This window comes from Dufourea novaeangliae, unplaced genomic scaffold (assembly GCF_001272555.1).
Source record: "Dufourea novaeangliae isolate 0120121106 unplaced genomic scaffold, ASM127255v1 scaffold99, whole genome shotgun sequence".
Classification (NCBI taxonomy): Eukaryota; Metazoa; Arthropoda; class Insecta; order Hymenoptera; family Halictidae; genus Dufourea; species Dufourea novaeangliae.
This window is the reverse complement of record NW_015373982.1, coordinates 748,718-770,140: the sequence shown is the minus strand read 5'-3', so window position 1 is coordinate 770,140 and position 21,423 is coordinate 748,718. Positions and strand designations below refer to the sequence as shown.

The 21,423-nt window shown below is 37.8% G+C and overlaps 5 protein-coding genes across 6 annotated transcripts; 1 reads left to right on the top strand and 4 right to left on the bottom strand.

Annotated features, from left to right (window-relative positions):
• Nucleotides 1-130: 130 nt before the first annotated feature.
• Nucleotides 131-4,265, bottom strand: LOC107187200 (lipase maturation factor 2-like). Its single transcript, XM_015575226.1, has 10 exons — nt 3,606-4,265; nt 3,224-3,407; nt 3,047-3,148; nt 2,654-2,850; nt 2,386-2,564; nt 2,061-2,310; nt 1,781-1,986; nt 1,458-1,698; nt 1,079-1,295; nt 131-989 (listed from the first exon to the last, which is right to left on the bottom strand). Exons 1-10 carry the CDS (start codon nt 3,697-3,699, stop codon nt 710-712), a joined length of 1,950 nt encoding a protein of 649 aa, XP_015430712.1. The 5' UTR covers nt 3,700-4,265; the 3' UTR covers nt 131-709.
• A 955-nt stretch (nt 4,266-5,220) lies between these two features.
• On the top strand, nt 5,221-13,261 carry LOC107187131 (serine-rich adhesin for platelets). Its single transcript, XM_015575140.1, has 9 exons — nt 5,221-5,564; nt 5,677-5,847; nt 5,934-6,067; nt 6,316-6,463; nt 6,551-6,676; nt 6,833-7,035; nt 7,117-12,640; nt 12,708-12,766; nt 12,852-13,261. The coding sequence occupies exons 1-9, from the start codon at nt 5,522-5,524 to the stop codon at nt 12,942-12,944; spliced, it is 6,501 nt and encodes a 2,166-aa protein (XP_015430626.1). The 5' UTR covers nt 5,221-5,521; the 3' UTR covers nt 12,945-13,261.
• Nucleotides 13,262-13,282: 21 nt separating this feature from the next.
• Nucleotides 13,283-14,454, bottom strand: LOC107187294 (RNA polymerase II transcriptional coactivator). The gene is made up of 4 exons (XM_015575358.1): nt 14,266-14,454; nt 13,968-14,042; nt 13,591-13,816; nt 13,283-13,519 (listed from the first exon to the last, which is right to left on the bottom strand). Exons 2-4 carry the CDS (start codon nt 14,022-14,024, stop codon nt 13,437-13,439), a joined length of 366 nt encoding a protein of 121 aa, XP_015430844.1. The 5' UTR covers nt 14,025-14,042; nt 14,266-14,454; the 3' UTR covers nt 13,283-13,436.
• Nucleotides 14,455-15,182: 728 nt separating this feature from the next.
• LOC107187248 (transmembrane protein 181) lies at nt 15,183-17,646 on the bottom strand. Its single transcript, XM_015575285.1, has 12 exons — nt 17,601-17,646; nt 17,405-17,508; nt 17,173-17,322; nt 16,983-17,085; nt 16,747-16,900; nt 16,568-16,648; nt 16,386-16,485; nt 16,180-16,307; nt 15,946-16,095; nt 15,753-15,855; nt 15,466-15,671; nt 15,183-15,402 (listed from the first exon to the last, which is right to left on the bottom strand). The coding sequence occupies exons 2-12, from the start codon at nt 17,496-17,498 to the stop codon at nt 15,199-15,201; spliced, it is 1,473 nt and encodes a 490-aa protein (XP_015430771.1). The 5' UTR covers nt 17,499-17,508; nt 17,601-17,646; the 3' UTR covers nt 15,183-15,198.
• An 833-nt stretch (nt 17,647-18,479) lies between these two features.
• LOC107187230 (pre-mRNA-processing factor 17) lies at nt 18,480-21,004 on the bottom strand. 2 transcript variants are annotated; one of them, XM_015575264.1, is made up of 8 exons: nt 20,679-21,004; nt 20,345-20,561; nt 19,943-20,269; nt 19,656-19,870; nt 19,311-19,574; nt 19,092-19,225; nt 18,755-18,976; nt 18,480-18,676 (listed from the first exon to the last, which is right to left on the bottom strand). In XM_015575264.1, the coding sequence occupies exons 1-8, from the start codon at nt 20,868-20,870 to the stop codon at nt 18,499-18,501; spliced, it is 1,749 nt and encodes a 582-aa protein (XP_015430750.1). In that variant the 5' UTR covers nt 20,871-21,004; the 3' UTR covers nt 18,480-18,498. The 2 variants fall into 2 exon arrangements, with proteins under 2 accessions (XP_015430750.1, XP_015430751.1); XM_015575265.1 differs by having other exon boundaries at nt 20,688-21,004.
• Between the last annotated feature and the right edge of the window lie 419 nt (nt 21,005-21,423).

The following is a 21,423-nucleotide window of genomic DNA, read 5'->3' as shown; positions in this document are numbered from 1 at the left end:
TTATCATTAATCAATTGAGTATACATACAAGTGGTACACCTAAAAAGTTTTGTTCATCAATGATGTACTGAATCTCAGAATGCAAATTCTATACTTACATATGTCCAACTAGTAATCGTAATGCTCGTATAGTAATAGTCTTATTTATAATTATGATAAATTAATAATATCTATAATTGCAATCAACTTGTACAAAGTGTAGAATGTCGTGAAAGTAGTAAATGTATTTTTCGGTACAACGAAGACCTAAGCAATTTAATGCATGTAAAGCTTGAAATGGTACCGAACAAGCAGAGATGTAGTTCGTAATACTTCGTCAGTTCTATTGTTCACGTGAAAAATCACAAGAACTGATTTGACAGAAACCGAAAGATGTAATCTCGTGAATTCAGTTCAAACATTTTTTCCCCCAGCTGGCTAGTACGAAATGAATGTAGTGTATTTATTCTGTATATTATAAAATATTCCTATAACAGTATTTTCTGTGTGTAAATAGTTATAGCCAATACGGGAACAGAAGCCCAGAGCATTGCATGTTCATAGAATTAAATTGTATGCATAATTTAAAAAATGTTTTGCATAACCAGTACACCCGGTTAATTGCCATACCTGTTGCTCACCCACTGTATCGACGATGGTGTACAGGATTCCATATTACTAATTACTTCCTGTTACTTGAAATAACCATGTAGAGACTACGTAGGTGTAATTAGTTCTTCTTAAAAGTTAAATTATTGTAGCTAGTCATGACAATCGCGCAACCTGCAGTAAAAACACCCCACAAAAGGAGACTGGCTTCTATTCTACTGACCACCGATCTGATACTATCCAGAAGTAATTTCAGTAGTTCGTTTGTAACTTTGAAAGCTGGCTTGTCTTGAATGATTTTCATCTTTGACAAATACTCGATAAGGGGTGGATGATCGTGACTAAATATTGGAAAATATTCATTAACTTTTTCTCTCGTCCACCATGCTTGTTTATTCCACCTAACAAAGAACAATGAGAACATGTAACAGACATTCATTGGCAAGCAATATTAAATTACTAAAGCGGTACGAAGTAATATAATACTCACGATTGGCTCCACGGAGTATAATGGTAACGATAGAGACTAGCTTTAATATATTGCGGTGGTTTCTCACGGAACGGACTTTCTATGTTGTTCATCAAAGCTAGTACTTCTGGTTGACCGCTCAAGAGACGATAAGCCAACGACATTAGCCATGGATTTTGGTGATACGTGCCCAATGCAGCAAACCACATTTGCCAGTCTAGACGCGGTTGATGAGGAGCTAAAGATTTAAGAAGTGATTGGAATATTGAAAGGTTATGAAGTATTATTAGGAAATTAATTTATTACGTAATTTTCATTAATACATATTCTATTAGGAAAGAAAGAAATAATGTAAATAAATTACTATTGAATTCGAATAATGACGTTAATAATTACTCACCGACAAACGGCAACGAGTTATTAACATTTCCTGGCTTATACAAAAATTCATACTCCTTCCACGGCCCATCAACGTTATTGCTTCCTTCAATAATCACTTCCGGTCTACCATCTACTCCGGTCATGCGTCTGAACAATCCGTAACTGTTCACCAGACGAAGGTATTCGACTTTCCCTTGAATCTGTCTTAACTGAGTTGGTATTGTCGAATTATGAGAATGGTGGAGTGTAGCATATGGTACCTGAGAAACGACATCTTTGCATTTCCTTCTGTTCAAATAGATCTTTGCACGATCATGTGCAAATGTAGCTAAATACACTTACAGTACTTATCGCAAAAATGTAACAAACTGCTATCGTGTACAGGCACGTAACAAGCGTCGTAATGATTTTGTTCCGTGCACCTTTCGTTGTTATTAAAGAATTGACTACTGCATCCGCTATGGTGAAACCAAGAGATGCTACGCCGATGTAGATAGATATTGGAATCGCACGCGACAGAACATAGTCAAATTGTTCTTGCGTGAACGCTAAAAACAAAGTTTTATAATCGTTATTCCGAAACAGTTGAACAAGTTTTTAACGCTTACGGACGTTTACGTACCGATGTTGCTTTGGATCGTCCAGTTCTCCGTAATTTTAAGATTATAATACACATATGTCCCATACAATATGCCTGCATAAACTGAAACGCACAATATCGTAGAGAGATATTTTACAATACTGTTGGAATCGTGTTTAGATTTTTTCTTGTAAAAAAATTGATCATCCAGCAAAGAAATGCATAGACAGATAGTCAGAAAGTTGAAGAAGTTATAGTTTCCTGTTGCTATAATATGTATTTGAAGGAACATCTGAAACAGGGAAGTTATTTAATAAACAATTACAATTACATATTATGTAACAGACAATTCTTTAACCATATCTACCTGTGTATAAAAGGCAGTTATTCTCACTTTTCTGTTTGGAAAGAAAAATAAAAATGGAATAACGAGTTCAAAGATATTCACAAGAACGGTGGTACAGCGTAAAAACCATGCTGGCAAATGATGCGCATACCACGCTAATGGAGTAGGTATGCACTGTGATTCAAAGTGTACGTTCAAAGCTGAAACATATGCATAAAGATTCTTACGAATGTATAATAACTTATTTATTCCAAATTTTGATTAGGTAGAAATATCAAATACAACATACCATCTAACTTCCACCATATTGGACAACCAGAAGTGAGTTTCACTACACCACTGGAAAACATTAATCGAAAAAGTAGCCATCTCACAGTCCAAAATGTCACAGCATCACTGGGTTTATTATTTAATTTTGCACGCTTAGAATACCAGAACGGTGCAACGAGTATACACAGAAATCCTGCTTCCAACAGAAGGGCATCCCTATAGATTATACAAGGATCAATATAAAATAAAAGTATAGGACACATATTTTATAAAGAAAAGAAAGTTTCATAAAGTATTAAACGTCGAATACTATTCATTAATTTGTTTATATTTTCAATATTTCAACAAATGTGCTACCACTTTGTCCCTTTGAAATTCTTTAATATTTAAACCTTACAAACTATGTACTTACCATTGAAACCACATAAATATCTGCCCAATTTGGTACAAAGAAAAATATAGTGACCACAGTAATGCAAAAACTAATGAAGTACAAAACCTTTGTGAAATAAATCTGTAAATAATCCCAATCATTATTATTATTATTCATTTATTATTTCAATTGGAATTAATGTCTAAATATTCTTACCCTGCAAACGAAAGTGCAACTCCACAAAGCGATAATATATCTAACATATATTCTGCATTCAATCCAAGATAAGGAGCAAACCATAATAATGTGGGCTTCTGTTTTAATTTATGAAGCAAGGGAGTTCGACTTTTCAGATCTAACTGAGTTCTAGCTGGTAAAATTCCATTATCTCCGTACAATCCTTTGTCCATAACACAAGCATAATTAATACAATTATTATAAGTCATAGATTACAAATGAATAAATTTGAGAATTGTGAAAAACGAGTTTCTATCATTATGTTTTAAATAAAAAGCTTTAGAGACTACGGTATCATAGCATATTTTAATGTGCCAAGAAAACAAATGCAAAGAAGAAACGGCAAGGAAAAAATACTGACCTGGAATTTGTATGTAAAAACTAAGGAATGCGAATAGATATATGATGCACACTCCACGTAAAAATAAATTACGAGTATATCGAACTTGGGCCATATCTTTAATTCGCTGTACTTTCGATGTTACTTAAGAGATTAGTATTCCTTTTATATTCGAAATACGACGTGGTGTATAACGCGCCGACGACACACGAGATATTTGCGTATCCGTATATGTTAAGTACATTTATACATACACAACTGTTCCCCGTACACCGTTTATTTCAGTTTTCAAGTTTTATGATTTTACAATTAACACGAATCCGTATACCTTTAATAGAACTATCATTGGCGATGATTCTCGTAGGCAAATGCTTGATGAAGATCTATTACTGTCTTTAGTCATGAAACAAATATACGGTACAAGGAACAGAGGCAATGAACTTCTCCGTTGGAACGTTGGAAGCCGCACAACCCCCACTATCCGTCAGCCGGTTCACCTACACTACACACGAAGGATACGAAGCTTTTATGCACATTCAGAATACAATCTGTATGTATAGAGTGGATGGTGCTAAAGGGTGATATAATACGCGACAAAGACGGGACGATTAGCAGAATCGAATGGGTATGGACGGAGAAATCGTTCTCCTACGGCCTAGTGGGTCAAAGTAGATAGGGGTGAGAATGGTATGCGGCTTGTAATCCCCTATCTCATCTTTTTCGGCATGGCGAATAAGTGTGCATATACCGTCTAGTGAGGCACAGCGAAGTTATGACCCTTTTTTTAAATATCTACGGAAGCTCGTTTCAGAGTTTGGGGCCAGCCCGTTGACAGAAAATTAAGGAAAAATGGCCTAACAATCTGCTCAGAGCCATAAAGAATATGTCAAGTTTCGTTAATGTTCCACTGTAAAAATGAATGTCCCTAAAATAACTGTAAGAATGTATTCAGTAAGGTAGTTATTTTAAATGAATCAACGATTTAAGATAAAGCTTTTTTTTTATTATATTTATTGTAACCTTTAGGATTAACAGATAGAAAATAATATAGATGAGATAGAAAAGGATAATGAAACAATAAACAAAATAATGTAAAATGTTTCATTCGATCTTTGTATTAAGAAAACACTAAACATACATGCTGCAGGAAATAAATTAAGCAATCTGTTTTCCTCTGGTTTTATAAAGTTGCTCTTCCATTGCCTTTAGCTGATTCAATCGTTTGACTTCATTGAACTCGTGTATGAAGGCCAAAAAATTGGCATGATCCTTCTTCTCTACGGGTATACATTTTTCTCTCTTATCTTGTACCCAGTCGTCGATATTGTCTGTACTATTGAAATAATGAAACATTCCAACTGGAAACGAAATGTACAATATCATTCTTCCAACCTCCATTGTCCAGTTCCCCATTGTAAATCTGTAAACACGATGCTGTCATCTACACTTAACACAACCATGCATTTAATGATTTTTTATCGAGTATAACCAATTACTGTGACTATTTATTATTTATACTTTTAGAAGATATATTGGTAAAGCACGTCAAAAACGGAAATAACTGTCAATAACTGCCACCCATTGAAGTCGAAGTTATAACTATAGAAAGTGTTATTATACAAAGAATACTAACCAAGTGTATATATGTTGTTCGTTTAACGAGAAAAGTCAGTAAAAATAACCAGAGCGTTCGCGTGGGTGCACAAATACGAGGATACGCAACAAATGGATAATGGATACCGGGCTTTAGAATGTATCATCAGTTTATGATGTTGGTAAAATTGCTTTAGAGACTGCATCCTTGTTCAAGAAGCTATTTAAGATTCGCTTCATAGTGTATACATACACATGTTTTTAAAAGCATCTAATTCATTTCGCAGCGATCGAGAATTTTTATGACCTTTCGGTAATGACATCGTACTTTGGAGTTAGACACTATGGAAACGTTATTGCCGTCGGAGATAGCACGACTAGTTCTTGGTAGGAATATTCTACAATAAGCTTTTGAGCTTCTTGTTGTGATAATCTACTCTGTGGCGGGAACGTAAATATTTTCCCAATTTTGAGGATTCGTTTAAACAACTGATTCCAGGGTACCTCGAAGATCAAAACTGTATTGAAGCTGCCAAAATGTTTTTAGAGACATCACCGCATTTGCAAGAATGTCGTACTGTATTGTCGAAAGGAAGACGATTCAGTACCAGAGTAGGTGGAATGACTTTGATAGATGTCATTGAAAAATTTTTTGCGATTAATGCATCAAGTAAGAGTCAATTATATTTCAATTTTACTATACAATTTTTTCACCCAATTGCAATTTGGTTACCAAACCTTATTACATTTATGCAGTTCAAGAACGTCTCAGCAAAATTGCAGATTGCGAGCAGATGAAACATTGCGGGGATTCACTGGAGCAGCTGAGGTTTCTTGTTGAAGAGACCCGAGGTCAACGATTTGTAGTTAATATTAATGTTCCTTCGCAGGTAAATCAAACATAAGCAATTGTTGCAATACTAATATCAGTACTATTTCAATGTTTGTGACAGAAATCTAAAGTGATCAGAAGTCTAGCTTCACTAATGGCTCAACAGAAGATGTTGAGTATGTCATCTCAATATGAATTGATATACCAGATTTTTTCTAAATTTCCAAATATCTCAAAAGCATATTTAATGGCATACACTGCTAATGCTTTTAAGGGTTTAAATATTATAATGATTAAATTGTACAGGCGAATGCTCAAATATGTAATGGATCTCCAATAATATCCAGTAGTGCTCGTAAAAGACGTCATAGTAACAGTGATCGTGAACGATGTAAACGCACAAAAGTAACGTTGAATACGTCACAGTCCTCGGAATTTCCAGTTTCTATTCCAGGTTATTTTGCTGAGCGTATTTTTTCTCTCAATAAATTTTCATGAAAACGAAATCATTTGTGAACTATTGCTTTTTATCATAACATAGGTTTTGACAGCATAGAAGCAACACCATTAGAAAGTTTACCAGGTCATGAAGATAGACAGTGTCAGTCCAAACATGATGCGAAAGTTAAGGAGAAAAACTGCAACACATCTCAACAGGAGGATCAAGGTCCGTTGAGTACGAATTCCAATTGAAAGTGTAGTTTCATCGACATTTGGTATTATTGCGATGTTGGTCATCAAAATGTTATACGTATCTCCGGAAAAAAACATAATAATTTAAGAACTTTAAACCTGTTACTTAATTGTCTGATAATTTTATTAGGTTGCAATGTAGACCAAACAGATGCTGGCATTGATAATACATCGAAGGACAAGAACAAAACAAATGTATGCGTGTTGGAAAAATGTAGCGCAGCTACGAGTACAGACCTGTTGAGTTATGCGTGTGCGGAAGTTCAGACTACCCCATACGATACACCCGAGTCCGAATCCGAGACTAATGACGAGCCTATAGAGAATCTCAGCGTAAGTATTCATATGAAGTAATAATTTTCAATTTCAAATAATAACATGTTTGTTAATCGACTAATTTCTTTTTGTCCCAAGTTACTGACGAAAGAGCTTTTGAATCGCATCGAGTTACAAGAGCGTATCGCTGAAAATATTAATAAAGCTATACTCCCAACAGATACATCTTTAAAAGATGACACCTTAAACGACTCCGTGAACAGCGAAGCGAATACTTCTATTATGTTCGAGTTGAATAACGCGATTAAATCGATAGTAGAGGCAACAGAATCTGATCCGGTATTCGAACAGTTTCTCGATGAAATCATTGGACCGAACACAGAAACCGACACCAGCCCAGATGAAGATGTCGAAGCTAGACCAAAGATAAAGATTCTCAATGATTCCCGTGAAAAGCAACCCGAGACAACGATCCCGAACGTTGAAATTACCTCGTCGGATCCCGTGGTCGCAACAGACCCGAAAGCATCGATCGACGCAACAGCGAATGTTGTGGAAGTGCCATTAAAACACAGACTTCGTAGTTCCTCGAGGCAACAGAATATTCGTGTCGAGGACGAGCAACGAGATCAAGACAAAGACTGCAATGCTTTAGAGGATCAAAATGCTGCCGCTGTATTGAGTATAATAAACGCCACTGTTAAACCTACGAACGAGAAGAGACCCATAAATGCTGTAACAGTGGACGATATATGTTCGGATGTTAATAACGAGAAAAAATTACCAGTTTGCGAATCGCCGCCGAATAAAGATAAGCTACCCGCAAAATTAACGAGTGTCGAGAATGAAAAAGGTCACGGTAATGGCACAACAGTTCTCTGTAACGATACCGAATCGAAAATACGAAAATCGTCGGTTAAACGACCACGTGCTGCGCAACCGAAATGCGAGCCAGAGGATAACTATAAACCTGAACAAGACATAATGACGATGCCGATGTTAATTCTGTGTTCGACGCAGGAAATAAGCAACGTGCTCACCACAAGTTCTACCATAACATCAACCACGAATTCTCGTTTCCTTCCTATTATACCTAAAGATCCGACAGGTACAAATGGCAAAGACTTCGTGGAGAAGGTATATCTGAAAAATATAACTGTCGCTCAAAAATTACAACCACCGCCAATTCTCAAGATTTCGAATCCAACGAAAACAGTGATTCCTTGTGCAACGTTGCAACCGTGTCAAAAAGAGCAGCTCGTCCGAGTGAATTGTAAACCAAAAGATACACCTACTCGGAATGTTGATAATTCGATCGCGAATCTCGTCGTGCCCAATACCAATAAATTCATCACCGACGAATCGATAACTCTTTACGGGAATGAAAACAACGCGAAAACGCTACTGGATAGTTCGACGAGTGTGTCGACAATAAACGTAGAAGACAGCATCAGTCTGTCGGGTACAGGATTGTCGCCGTACATCAAATTTAGTTGTAACAAAACAAACCAGAATCAAAGCTTATCGGATATCGACTTGACGCCTGTTTTACCGAACGCAAAGGTTGCCGATGCACCGGTCAAAACCGTCGTTGTTCACGACCAACAACCATCCACTTCGAGAACAACGGAACACGATGTGATTAACAAACGAACGCCGAGATCGTTGTTAAAGAGTAGGGCAAAAAATCATAGGTTAAGCTTATCGACACCTAGAAGAAGAAGCAGTCACGTGAGAGCGTTGGACTTTAATACTCCAACGAAAATAGTCGTTACGTCGAACAGATTGGTCGGTGAAAACGACAATACGCATTTCCCATCCAGATCGGGGAGATCTGTTAAATCTGTACGTAGAACCTCTCTTTTCAAATCTCCGCCATTCCCCAGTGCTGCCATAGTCGCGCATAAAATCAAGATTCCGTTGAAACTTAGTCGAGCCTCGAAACTTTCCGCAGCAACGAGGTGTCCTGTGCCGAAACTTGTCGACACTCAGAAAAAATGCAGCGAGATCGATGGAATTATAGAAGAAAATGTTACTTCCTCGAAGAAAAATGTTTTCGCGCCTGCAGTAAATAAACCTCAGTCGAAATCGACGAAACCGGGCAAAGATACCTGGGACGCGGATTTACGAAAAGCTTTGCAAGTAGCAGCGGAAAAGGAGTGTCGGAAAACGCAAAAGAACGCCAGCACGAAGTCTGTCTCGTCGAAGAAAGACAAAGGAAGCTCACGCGCTTCGAAAAGGAAAAGTAAAAGTCCTGCAAGGAAAGGTACTTCTGCCGAGAAGAACGTGTGCTTTCGAGAAGAACAGAAACCTACAATACTAATGTCAGTCGGTCAGAATAACGCGTGCGTTGTCTCGTCGATAGAGAAGAACTCAGCAATCATCAATGTTGATCGTGTTTCCCAGAACAGTTGCGACAATGCGATCGCTTTGCAACCAGGTGACGTTACAAAGCCATGCAACATATCCGTACAAACGTACAAAGAAGAGACTAAACGCGACAAAACAGCAGCAAGAGCAAACGACACCGTTAACGCAACAGTTGAAACGAAAAGCGTGAAAAAATATGTCCAGTTGAAAACATTGTCAACTAATATAAGTAAATGTAGTATCGACAAGAAAGAAGGCTTGTCGGAGAAGAACGTGGTTCCTTTGGATACCTTGCACTGTTCCGAAATAACAAAGGCTTCTATAGATATCACGCAGCAGATGTTACATCAGCTGCCGAATGTGGTGGAACTGGAAACGCCGAGAAAATTCGAGACTTCTAGTGGTGTTCCGCCAACTCCAAGATTACTGAGTCCCAGTACAAATGCCAGTCCATTTGCAAAAATTAACGAAGATTCTACTAGACTGCGTAGTTTTATAAGTACACCAGAATTTCCGAGAACACCTTGTATAACGTTAACGCCGAAACTCGCAGACGAGATCACCGCGGACAAAACGCAGAAGGAACCGTTTCATTCCTGTTCCCCTTACTATAAGCCTACGCACGAGCAAGATGACAATTCGGAAAAATTGTCGAAGTCCACGTTAGGTAACAGTTTGCAAAAGTCGACAGTATTAACCTCGCAGGTACAGAATGATCCTGTGTCCCATACTTTCAACGGCGCCACGAATGCCTATCAAACTTGTGTCTCCGAGAAATTAGAAATAACGCAATTCGAAGTGATCAAGGAGAATCTGCCGAAGGAGGAAGCGGTAAAGGAGCTCAAGATATCGACGAATTCTCGTGATTCGACGTTCCTTTATGCGATGTTAAAATCTGACCGTGCCACGGACGTCATTGCGGATATTGCTTTGGATAAAAACGTGGATGATAATGGTAAATCTTTTCTGAACAACGAAGAATCAAACGACAGCGACACGTCCACTTCGTCGTCTTCCTCATCATCCTCTTCATCGTCCTCATCGACGTCCTCCTCCTCGTCGACATTGTCATCATCGTCATCGACATCTTCGGCTCCACTGTTGGCCGCGAACAATGTCAATGTGATTAATTCCTCGGAGAAATCATCTCACGGTAGAAAATGTCATAAAGTTTCCGATCGAATTTCTTCGACAGAGAAAAAACGTCCACTGGATATACCATGTACAGGCTATGTCGACGAAGAAAGTGTCGCTTTAAGGAAATGCGAATCATCGCCAACCAAAGTGTTTTCGATACTGAAAACCGATGAAGATTTAAAGAACGACACGAAAGAAACTCCCGCGAAAGATGAGTCTTTGTTGAACGAAGCGGATATCTCGGAGACCCCGAGCAGTTCGAAGACCGGCGTTGAACACCTGACCACCAATTTGTCCTCGAAAATATCAGCGTTCATCAGTTCAGAGGATCGGAAATTATCAAAATTAGACAAGGAGACGCGCGTGGACAATCGTACCGCGAGAAAAGTGAAGCAGAAACCGACGATCGTGAGTGATCAACGGGTGAAGGGAAATTCATTCCTTAACTTCAGGCCTGCTACCATTAAGCCGGTGAAACGTGCTGTTTTACAGAAAGTACAAACGTCATTGAGTATTGACGAAAAGTTGGTTGTGCAATTGGAAGCGAAACGGCAACGTATGATAGCGAAATTTCGGGAGATCTCCAAACCGAATTCAACCCGTGGGAAAGCTCAACAGGCGTGCACTCTTTTGAAGGGCAAACGGAACTTCAGTCCAAAGAAACGGAATAACCAGTACAAGCGTGTTCCAAAGAACACCGATCAGTTCAGCGAGAAGGGGACGAAGAAAAGAAGCAAGAAACTAGGGAAGTCCAATAATAACAATAATATTGATGGCAGTGATAATCATGATCGCGGCAATACTGGTAACAACAATAGCGGTGGTTGTAATAGAAACGATAATACCGACAGTGGTAACAGTATTAACAGTAAGGGTAATGATCGAATGGAACATTCGTCCACGGATGCCGTATTCGAAATAGAAAAATGTAGCACCGATTATTTAAAGAAGCACAATGAAATGAATTGTAACGAGGAAATTGTACGCGACGAAACATCGGCGTTAAAGGCTACGGAGTATGAAGCTACCAAGACGATAGATGAAGCGAAAAACGTTATCGATGTCTCGGTGAATAAAATTACGAACGACGTTATAGTTAATGTCATCAAAGAGGAAATTCTGAATCCGTTGGAAACGAAAAACAAACGATGCAGCGCGAGTACCGCCGAGAGAAAAGAAATCGCAGGAAAATTGAAGACGATTGAAATTCAAGATACGAAACGTACCACGGTTGGTACGGATGAAAACATTGCACCTGCCTCAATAGAACGTAGTTCGGAAACTAAGAGAACCGAAAATGAGAAAATAATTAACGACGTTAAATCGCAAGAGATCAAGTCTGACATTCCAAAGAACGAAAGTAATTGTAACGAGGAGAACACACGTCGAATGAAGGAATATCCTAGTAACGGCGGTAAAACGAGCGGCGTATTAAAGTCGAAGGTTGATCAGGTGAAACGAGATTTATTCAGCGACGAGGAAAATGATCAGAAAACATTGAATTCGAAGAAAATTCCGACAAGCCAGGAAAAAGATATCGTTGTATTGCCTGTTAAGAATTTCGACACAGAAAATCCCAAAAATTTATCTAGGGTTCTTCAATCCTTACAACTTATTCCTGCGTCCCGAAATGATCAAGAAACGGAAATACCCGAATCAAATCCTGAATACAACCGTGACACTGATCTTAAGCTAACTGGTCTTAATTCGGTGGAATATCATTTCCTTTACGACGATAGTACACCCATGAAGAAAAGGAGACGAAGATACAGTAGTCAAGAGTTGGAATTTCAAATTAACATTGCCTTGAGCGAACAAAGTAGCGACGAATGCATCAAAGTGATGACCGCCACCGATTACGAGGAAATATTTAATCTTCCTCCGAAATCGAGAAGACGATCGGGAAGTAGAAAATCACCTGTTAAAACTGAAAGTTGCTACGAATTAATCAACAAAAGGCCTGCTGCTACATTAACCCTGACAGATATACATGCGAAGCCTTTAGCCACGTCTTCTCCTTTGGATAAGGTGGTTACATCCAAAGTGAAAAAAGTCAGTGGCAAAACTGTGAATACAACGACTGAGACAAAGTACGACACACAGCAAATTAACAAAAAGAAAGGAAAAGTCGAGAAAACTTGTGATGTCGATAAAGGTAATTGTTATAACGGAATAGGTACAAGCATCAATATCGTTCGTTCACATTAGTGCGTTTATTTCAGATAATATTACCGTGAAAGGTCAGCGAAGAAAAGGAACGGAGCCGAAGGAGAGCAAATCGGTATATAAACAACACCATCTATTATCATATATGTATTATTCATTTTGGTTCGTAATAAGGATACCAAAATGTGCAACTGTTTTAGGTGGAGAAACGACAGTATACAACGGACCCACAAACATTACTAAACAACATAGACCTAGATAAATTTTTAACCTCCGTTCACGGACCTGCATGACGGTCGAATTCAGCTCTCTGTGTACAGTTTTTGGAACGTCAATGAACACGTTCACTGGACATTATTTTTATTCACATTTCTACAAGAAATTCCTCTGTTTTTCATTATTTTTTAGACGAACCGTCCATGAATTTCATGAAATTCAGTTTGGTATTCAAAGAAATACAATCAATCGTAGAAGTAGAGAACAGTATTGAAGTAAACGCCATAATCGTTTTGTAATATGTTAGATTAAAATGTGAATTTTTGCATGCTTCGCTACGAAATGAAACGTACTTGTAGAATTGACACGCGAACGCAAGATGCAGTCGGTGGGCTGTAAAGTGTTAATAAATATATAGAATCGTAATTTTTATTAAAAACATTGTGTTTTAACGAATAGAGAATGACTTTACGTTATAGCTATACGAACAAAAAGCTGTATTACCATACATTTTACAAATGATAAACATGTATTAAATTTGCATTAGGTAAATGGTTCTCCCAAAATGCTCAACACTTCGATTTCACCAGTTGGTCTACATCTTCTACAACTGCCAGTAATTTTCGCCATTGTGTCATATTCAAACAGATTCCTGCATAAAAAAATAGAATTCATTGTCTCTTTACTAAAAACTTCTATGACGAGTATGAAGTATTCCAATACCTTTCTTTCCTGGTTTCAAAGTTGCATCCTTATCGTAGTACATTTCTCGGATATCAACATACAGTTTTCCTTTAAAATCGCGTACACTGACTTGGCGATTGCTTCCCAAATCCCATATGGTATCTGCTTCCTCTTTCGATTCCTTTGTCTCCTTTTTCGGTTTCTTTGATGCCTTTTCCTCTTTATCTTCGGCTTCTCTCTTCTGCTTCTTCTTTGGCTTTACTTGCTTATGAGGGAAACGACTTATTACATACCATTTTTACAATGAATATCAAATAACTCGCATACTTCTTTAACAATACAGTTAGCTTTATAAATTCACGGTGTATACGTATGTATATACACCATCAATTTCGTTTGTTATGCAAAAGAAATACCTCTGCTTCGCTGCTACTCTCGTCGTCCGTAGACAAGTATTCCTTTGATTTTGGCATTTTCTGTTAATCTGTTACCTAAAAATGACCGTGGTAATGTAATACCATTTTTATATAAGAAGTCATATAACTTTCACGTTTATATGCTATGAGAAACAATGTCTGAATACGTAAGAATTGTACCAACTAAATCGTTCTAACGTTACATTTTAAATGAAACTGTAACAGATGCTTTTTTTTTTCATTTCTGTAATAACCTTGCAACCGATCACAGCGCACTATTTATACAGTGTACACATACCTAAATAGTAATCTTGTGTAAATGTAAATCACTACGTGGATTATAAATTTGGAAAGTTATACTACAATGATCTCAATAAATAAAGTAAATGACACGTTCAGACGACAATAAGTAATGGTGAAATTATATATTCCGTAAAGCTTGTCGAATATTGTGTTAACCGTTAAACGCAGTTAAACGCGTATGCCGGATTCACCACTGCGAAGTGACGCGCGAGCAGCACGTCCGTTTTAAAGATCCATCGCTAAAAGACACTAGGTAAAAACTCCCTAGATCAGAGTTACTTTAAAAAGTCAAATATCCGTTAAAAAACGTAACAAGCATGATTTGTTCCGATGGGTGTACTCAGATTACCAGTTGAGGGGGCAATTTATTTTTTCTCGGTATATGTTTACGATGTAATTTTATGATACACAAATACAAATACAAGTTATAATACATAACGTTGTAGCAACGCGTTTGACGTAATCATAGGTACACTTCAGTCATTAGCAAGCTTACAAATCATTCCTTTTACTATACATTCCCGAGGCTACAGATTTTAATACGTATGATTGTATCAATACGATCATTCCGTGATTTTATACAAATATTTGTACATTTAAATGTCCATTATTCTCTTACCATACTAAAACACAATGAAATCTATTTAAACGAATGTCAATTTAACTCGATTAAAAGTCATGTTATATATATGATAGCATACTCAAACAAAAGGCGTGTATATATAGCCCCGTTTTCACGAATTAAATAGAAACATTATTCAATAATGCATTATAACGCAACAGTGAATGAAATTTTGCTCGATTTCGTTTAGTACAAATTTTTCGCCTATGTATTTCTTATTTTACAAAATTAAGTTTCCAACAGCGATTCTTTTCGGTTAATCTATCCCTTTGTTGGAAATGTTTCCGCTCCCTTCAATTTATTTATTTAATTGTTATTATTTGTCGATGTTCGAGGTGGTCGAGTTAATGGCCGTCGACTATCCTCGTCCGAACCGTACGCAACTTCTTCGTCCGACCCATAAATAACATCCTCGTCGGAATCGTTGATCATAGAAAACGCCGGGTTGTCTTTCGTTATAGAAGAATCTAAAATCCAACAAAGCGACACTTTCTTCGTGAAACGTGCATACTTTATGAATAATCATCGCTAAACATGTAATTACTCACGTTGACCGTACACTTGCTGATAGGCGGGCGCATATACATAAGCCATTGTGTATAAATAAAAATTCAGAAGGCCATACAAGGCCATAAACTGAGCAGAAGAACGATAATACGTGGTGAGACGAGAAGCAAAACTGTCCTCGAAAATACCAGCACCGAATTGACGGGCTGTCACGCAACCACAAACCGAAGAAACAACCCCAGCAAGCAATGTGAGGAAACGTAAACGAAGATCTGCGGCAAAATAACAGATTATTAAGCGTGTGTAACTGTATTATTTCATATCATATCGGTGAGTGAAATTTGTTATCTTACCAAAATACGGCATCGAGCGCAATTCACTGTATGCCCTTAATATTAAGAGTAGCAGGTAAGCGATGTAAAAACCTCCTACCGTGAAGAAAAACACTTTAAAACCCTGAAATCATAGCACAACTTTAATGCTACCTGTTAAAAATTTCGTTGTTCCCATGCGATATAACCAGAATATCCTTAGATACGAACTTACAAAGTAATTCGACGTATCGAGAACGTAATTGTAAGTTGGATCTTCCAATTCCGTGCAACGGAGCCACGTTGCCAGAATTAAAGCTGAACACCACAGTAAACCCACCACCAAAACTTTGGGTAAATAGAACGTGATAAGGCGTCTCTCGTTCTGCTCGAAACGTACAATTTATATCGATCACCCCCAATATTGTTATGTTACACATAATGTGTAATGATCGTAGGGAAATCATACCTGTCTAAGACCATGATAAACGCATAACCAAAACATGAGAACTGCACAGAGAAATGTCGTTTGGAGAATTGCATCCACCATACCAGGTATCCAAGAGTTAACCAGAAATGTCATAGGAAATAATGGATCTACAAAAAACAGAGTTATGGCGAAAATATAAAAATAAAAATTTCTAATGTACGTCTAATAAGATCAAGAAATCTTACTATTGTATAATATTAGTAACGGCAAGAGTATGGAAATCCATTTTTGCTCTATCGACCAGTCGTGCAACGGATATTTTCGGAGAGAATGTCCGAACCAGCACTAAAAATCAATAGAACTGAATACACTGTGTGTCTTTTTACGCGTGAAACAAAGTACGAACGGGAACGGTTGAATCCTTTACCATAATTCCAAATGCAGTCAGCAAGAACATAAGGCGAAACCATATTTCAAACTCTGTAAACGCTGGGTTGTAGTTCTTGAACTGCGAACAAATGAAAATGTTATCGAGTGCCGTAATTATCATGATTTTCAAAATTACCACGTTTTCAATTTCTTTATTTCGTGTATCTGCTTACTGACGTAGAATGTGAGCTCGCGTATGCTATAGCGCTGGTGGAAATTCTCAAGCCCGTGGAAACGAACGGTAATAATATAGTAACTATAATCGAGGAATCCGAGATGAGCAACTACGAATTCCTCGCACGTTTGCCTTTCGCACTTCAAACGTCTGGTTCTGTGGTATAATAAAAGGAAATGTTAGCACTACCTTCGTTGTAATCGTTTCAATCAATAGAATTTCACTTCTGGAATAGTACCTGTTGTGTCCAGTTTCCGAAGACAGGACTGGTACAAGCTTGCGATCAGCTGTTATACCATCTATAGAAATACTGATTTGAAAACTTTTGTCATACCTTTCATCTGGAAGAATTTAAGTAACCGATTACAATTTGAGTTTCATAATTGAAGTTATATAAAATGTTGTAAAATTATTCGTATCCACAATACCATCATTATTAGATGTCAGTAGCTTTGCAATGACCCATAATTGTTGACTATATGTGGATAACAAAGGCGTTTTCATGATGAAAGGGCCTGTGGCCACTTCACTCCCATTTAAATGAGCTTTTTGTTCGTTCGTGGAAGTGATGGGAGGTCCTGCACAAGGGGATGAACATTTTTATACAATGTATGTGGAATTCATCCGTACGAGAAATTAACGTTAAATTCATTAGCTTACCTGCAAGACCAATAAACACCTCTAACACGACACAGGCAAAGAAGGCAACAAACACCATAACAAACTCTCTCTTGTGCATCGAATATAATCGCATTTGTACCGATCTGCGAATAAAAAAAATTAATATAATCTCGTCGTAATCAGTCGCGTCACGATACTATTGGTTAAATTGTAAGATCTGGGTTTTATTAAATACCTTTCACATCGATCATGGTGATAAGCAGGCGCGATATACTTGTTAAATTCACTGAAGAGATCACTAAACTGAGAGAGAACGTTTCTAACTCTGAGATTCCAGCCTGCGGACGGAAGATGATAAGAGTATCCTAATCCAGGACTGTCCATTTTTACATTTACCCTAATATGCAAGGAAAATATGTTGTAGTTTGTGTTATCCGTGTCAGTGACATCAAAATGACAGATTAAAAAATATATACGTATTTTGACCAGTAAGGAAAACAGTACCATTCAGCAGCGTGTTTCAGTAAACTTTCATCCACGATCACTTTGTCATATGAACATTAAAAAATTTGAAACGAAAAATACGTTATCGAGCATTCGATTGTCAGCAAACGACAAACGTTAAATCCGGAACGACGCACGAAACGACAGAGCGGCGGACATCACGACGTCTACTATTGATTTTTATGACCGCCATGCGATGGTAGGAACAGAGCTGCTACTAACGACTCACGGTCGAACAGGCTACTGTTTATTGTTTCTTTAACTGAATATGCGATTGGACGCAACAATTAGTCTTACAACTTTCATAACGATTCGTCGGTTGGTGTAACGTTTTATTTAAATATAACAGATCTGTAAGCAGGTGTTCAACAGTTCAAGTACTCTTAAAAAATGTACATTTTTATACGAACGGCACGAATAATTTTATCGATATTTAATGCTTTAATCGTCACATAAAAAAAAAACTATGAATTACCGACAAATTAATGAGACAGACCTCTTATAATTTCATTGCTTTATATTTCTAATGGTAAAATTGAAAATTATGTACGTTAAATTAATCTATTCGTCTCGATTAAGTATAAAATACAAGTACACCATTTCGTCCAAAAATACAATCGAAAATATTCTCAATCCCAGTATTTTATTTTTCCATCCCAACCAGCGGTTGCGAGTCTCGAAGGCTCGTGCGGATGCCACAAGACATCGATACATACACCGTCGTGAGCTTTCCACTTTTTGTACAACTTGGTTGTCTTCCAGTCCCAAATGTAGCACTTACCATCTGCATCTCCCGATACAAGGTAGCTGTAGAACAAAAAAAGAAGAAGTAAATCTCAATGTAATATGCGACGTACAATGTACTTAAAACGTCACCGTTCTTACCTCATATCAGGAGAAAAGTCTAAACCGCACGCGTAACCAGCAACCATGTGACCCGTGAATGTCTTTTTACGATTCATTTTGAATCTATTCAACGCAGAGAATATGACGATTTTATTGTCCATACTCTGACATGAGAGCCACTTTTGATTGGGCGATGGTGTGACCGCTGGCATCGAATGCATGGAAGGATCGGCTATGTATTTCATGTCGACTGGTATATCCCTGCACACAAGACAACATTTAGAGAAATCCTACATTCTCACATCAAGGTGTAAACGAATGAAGATTTCTCTGCATTTCTCGATAAATTATGTAACAGACGAACACACTATCGTACCATTCCCAAACTCGCAAACTTTTATCATCGGAAGTAGTCACAAAACGCCGATTTTCATCCACGAATGTTATTGTGTTCACCGCTCCCAAATGCCTATCATATTCTTGCGTTATCTCACCCGAACGAACATCCCACTGTAACACGTGCCTCTTGTTATGTATCGTAAACCTTGGAATTTATGTAATTTCTCAAATAAAATACAGAACGCTTGTGACTCACGCAAATAATCTTCTTGTCGCTAGTGCCTGCTACAAATAAGTGTTGCTTGTCCGGATCCGGATTGAATTTCACACAATACGGGATCTTTCGGTTCGTAAATCGGCTGACGCATGTGCCAGTTTCTGTATCCCAGAGCTTTACATAACGATCGTATCCCGCTGACAGAAATCTTTTCCCGTCGTTATCGAAGCTTATATCTCGGACAGCCTGACGATGACCGTAATAAGTTCGGATACACCGTCTCTCTTTGTACACTTCCCACAACTGTAGTCGAATCAACGGATACAAGAAATTAACTAATCGATGTACTCATCGATTCTCGTATACAATTTCTAACGTATATACCTTTACTCTGCAATCCATACCACAAGACAGTAACAAATGCGCAGTGCGTGGAAACCATCTGATCTGAGAAATACCCTTCGTATGACCTTCCCAACTGTGGATTTGTGCTTTTGGCAGAAAACATCTATCAGGTGGTGATTCAGACCTGAGGTTAACTCCAACATCTTGTGGCGCGTGTAAAAATGATCGTCCTTGGTAGTCCAGACTATCCTTGACTGTAAAATGTTATGTAATTATTTGTGTTAAATATAAATGCAAACATTACATAATTGCTATAATTTTCATACTATGCAACACTGTCTTTTCTTCTAAAGGTTTCTCTTCCATTGGTTTTCCTCTTCTGTTCCTCTTGGCCAATATCTCCTCTAGTTCAGCAGCTTCTTCATCGGTTGGTTTTATCACTCGTTTTTCATCCACATATCCACCCCATGGACCTAAGAATCCTTCGACATCTGCAGGATTATCATTTCTATGGCGCTTTCTTTTATCGGCTGCTCTCAGAGCTGTGCTTTCGAACACAGTTTTGCCACCCAATTCCTCTGCTGTTTCTTTCGCTCCAATTATTGTTCTACCTTCCTCCGCACTGCCATCCACAGTCGGATCCAATGCATAGCCTGTAATACATACACCTTTATGTAATTCAAACATATCTTATTTCGTCTGCACATATATATGGAATACATACATACCATAACTAGCAAAAGTTCTTCTTTGATTTTCAAATTGAAATTCGCTTATGTGAGCTTTCTCTACGTATCCGGAAAGCATGTTTTTCGTGGCACGTTGCTGCTGTGTTTTGAAAGGATTCTCAGGCCCGACATCTGGTGCAAACAGCTCGTCGTACTTGGGATTATGCGTCACTTCATTTACGGTGGAATCTATGTGCCTTACGCATAATTCAGTTCCCTGTGGTACATTCGGTTCAATCGAACGTTAATGATCATGTTGAAACTGTGACGGAAATGTTTGCGAATTATTCGCTAATGTATACGTTACAAGAAAACTCGGTTAATTAATTATTACCGTTGGTACCACTTCTGGCGCCGAACAAATTTGCAGGCTGACGGACGTAGTCTGGGTTTTCAGAGGAAGAAATGGAATACTAGTATCATTTTCAGCATCATGATCACGGTCAACCTCACTCTTTGCATTTTCATTGTCAGATTCTCCCTCGCTATTATCATCGCTACTGCCATAGTTTCTTAGAGCAAGCATATTTTCCGATACTTCTTCGAATGCACTAAGCTCATCAAAGTAATTGCTGATTTTTTAACATCCGTGCGCAGTACTTGTTGTTTACACAAAACACAATATTTTTACAATTAACACGCCCGCAGTCACGCAGTTTTCTGACGGTGCCTACAGCGCATTTCATTACGTCCAGTTACTGCCAGTTACGTCGCTACTGGTCGCTGGACGATGGAATTCAAAATATGCCAATTATGCAGTCACATACATGGGGCGCTCAAAACGCTCAAATACACTCAAATGTAGTTGTCCAATTTAATTTCCTCTGTGACAAGAGCTCCAAAAGCTTTCTTTCTTAAGATATAAGAATACACAATTCAATATGATTATTAAATAATCTAAAATTAGATTTTTTTGTGAACTTCCAAAATGTATGTGGTGTATAATTATCAATTGTAGCATTTTAATTAATATTGCACTTTTACATACAATAAACAACACCGAGGACAAAAAGACACGCAGTTAGGGATGAATCGATACAAGTAAATACGAGTACATTACTCGATACTTTTGTTTTGAT

Coding starts and splice junctions, on each gene's coding strand:
- LOC107187200 (XM_015575226.1), bottom strand. CDS start 3,699: ATGGCCCAAGTTCGATATACTCGTAATTTATTTTTACGTGGAGTGTGC. Junction 3,408..3,605: donor TTTTTACATACAAATTCCAG/GTCAGTATTTTT, acceptor TTATGGACAAAG/GATTGTACGGAGATAATGGA. Junction 3,149..3,223: donor GTTGCACTTTCGTTTGCAGG/GTAAGAATATTT, acceptor GATTATTTACAG/ATTTATTTCACAAAGGTTTT.
- LOC107187131 (XM_015575140.1), top strand. CDS start 5,522: ATGGAAACGTTATTGCCGTCGGAGATAGCACGACTAGTTCTTG. Junction 6,464..6,550: donor ATTTCCAGTTTCTATTCCAG/GTTATTTTGCTG, acceptor ATCATAACATAG/GTTTTGACAGCATAGAAGCA. Junction 6,677..6,832: donor ATCTCAACAGGAGGATCAAG/GTCCGTTGAGTA, acceptor TAATTTTATTAG/GTTGCAATGTAGACCAAACA.
- LOC107187294 (XM_015575358.1), bottom strand. CDS start 14,024: ATGCCAAAATCAAAGGAATACTTGTCTACGGACGACGAGAGTAGCAGC. Junction 13,817..13,967: donor AGAGTAGCAGCGAAGCAGAG/GTATTTCTTTTG, acceptor TTCCCTCATAAG/CAAGTAAAGCCAAAGAAGAA. Junction 13,520..13,590: donor TTTGAAACCAGGAAAGAAAG/GTATTGGAATAC, acceptor TTTTTTATGCAG/GAATCTGTTTGAATATGACA.
- LOC107187248 (XM_015575285.1), bottom strand. CDS start 17,498: ATGCGATTATATTCGATGCACAAGAGAGAGTTTGTTATGGTGTTTGTT. Junction 17,323..17,404: donor GGTGTTTATTGGTCTTGCAG/GTAAGCTAATGA, acceptor CCCCTTGTGCAG/GACCTCCCATCACTTCCACG. Junction 17,086..17,172: donor ACTGACATCTAATAATGATG/GTATTGTGGATA, acceptor AAATTCTTCCAG/ATGAAAGGTATGACAAAAGT.
- LOC107187230 (XM_015575264.1), bottom strand. CDS start 20,870: ATGCTTGCTCTAAGAAACTATGGCAGTAGCGATGATAATAGCGAGGGA. Junction 19,226..19,310: donor GCGACAAGAAGATTATTTGC/GTGAGTCACAAG, acceptor CACGTGTTACAG/TGGGATGTTCGTTCGGGTGA. Junction 18,977..19,091: donor AGTTTGCGAGTTTGGGAATG/GTACGATAGTGT, acceptor TCTTGTGTGCAG/GGATATACCAGTCGACATGA.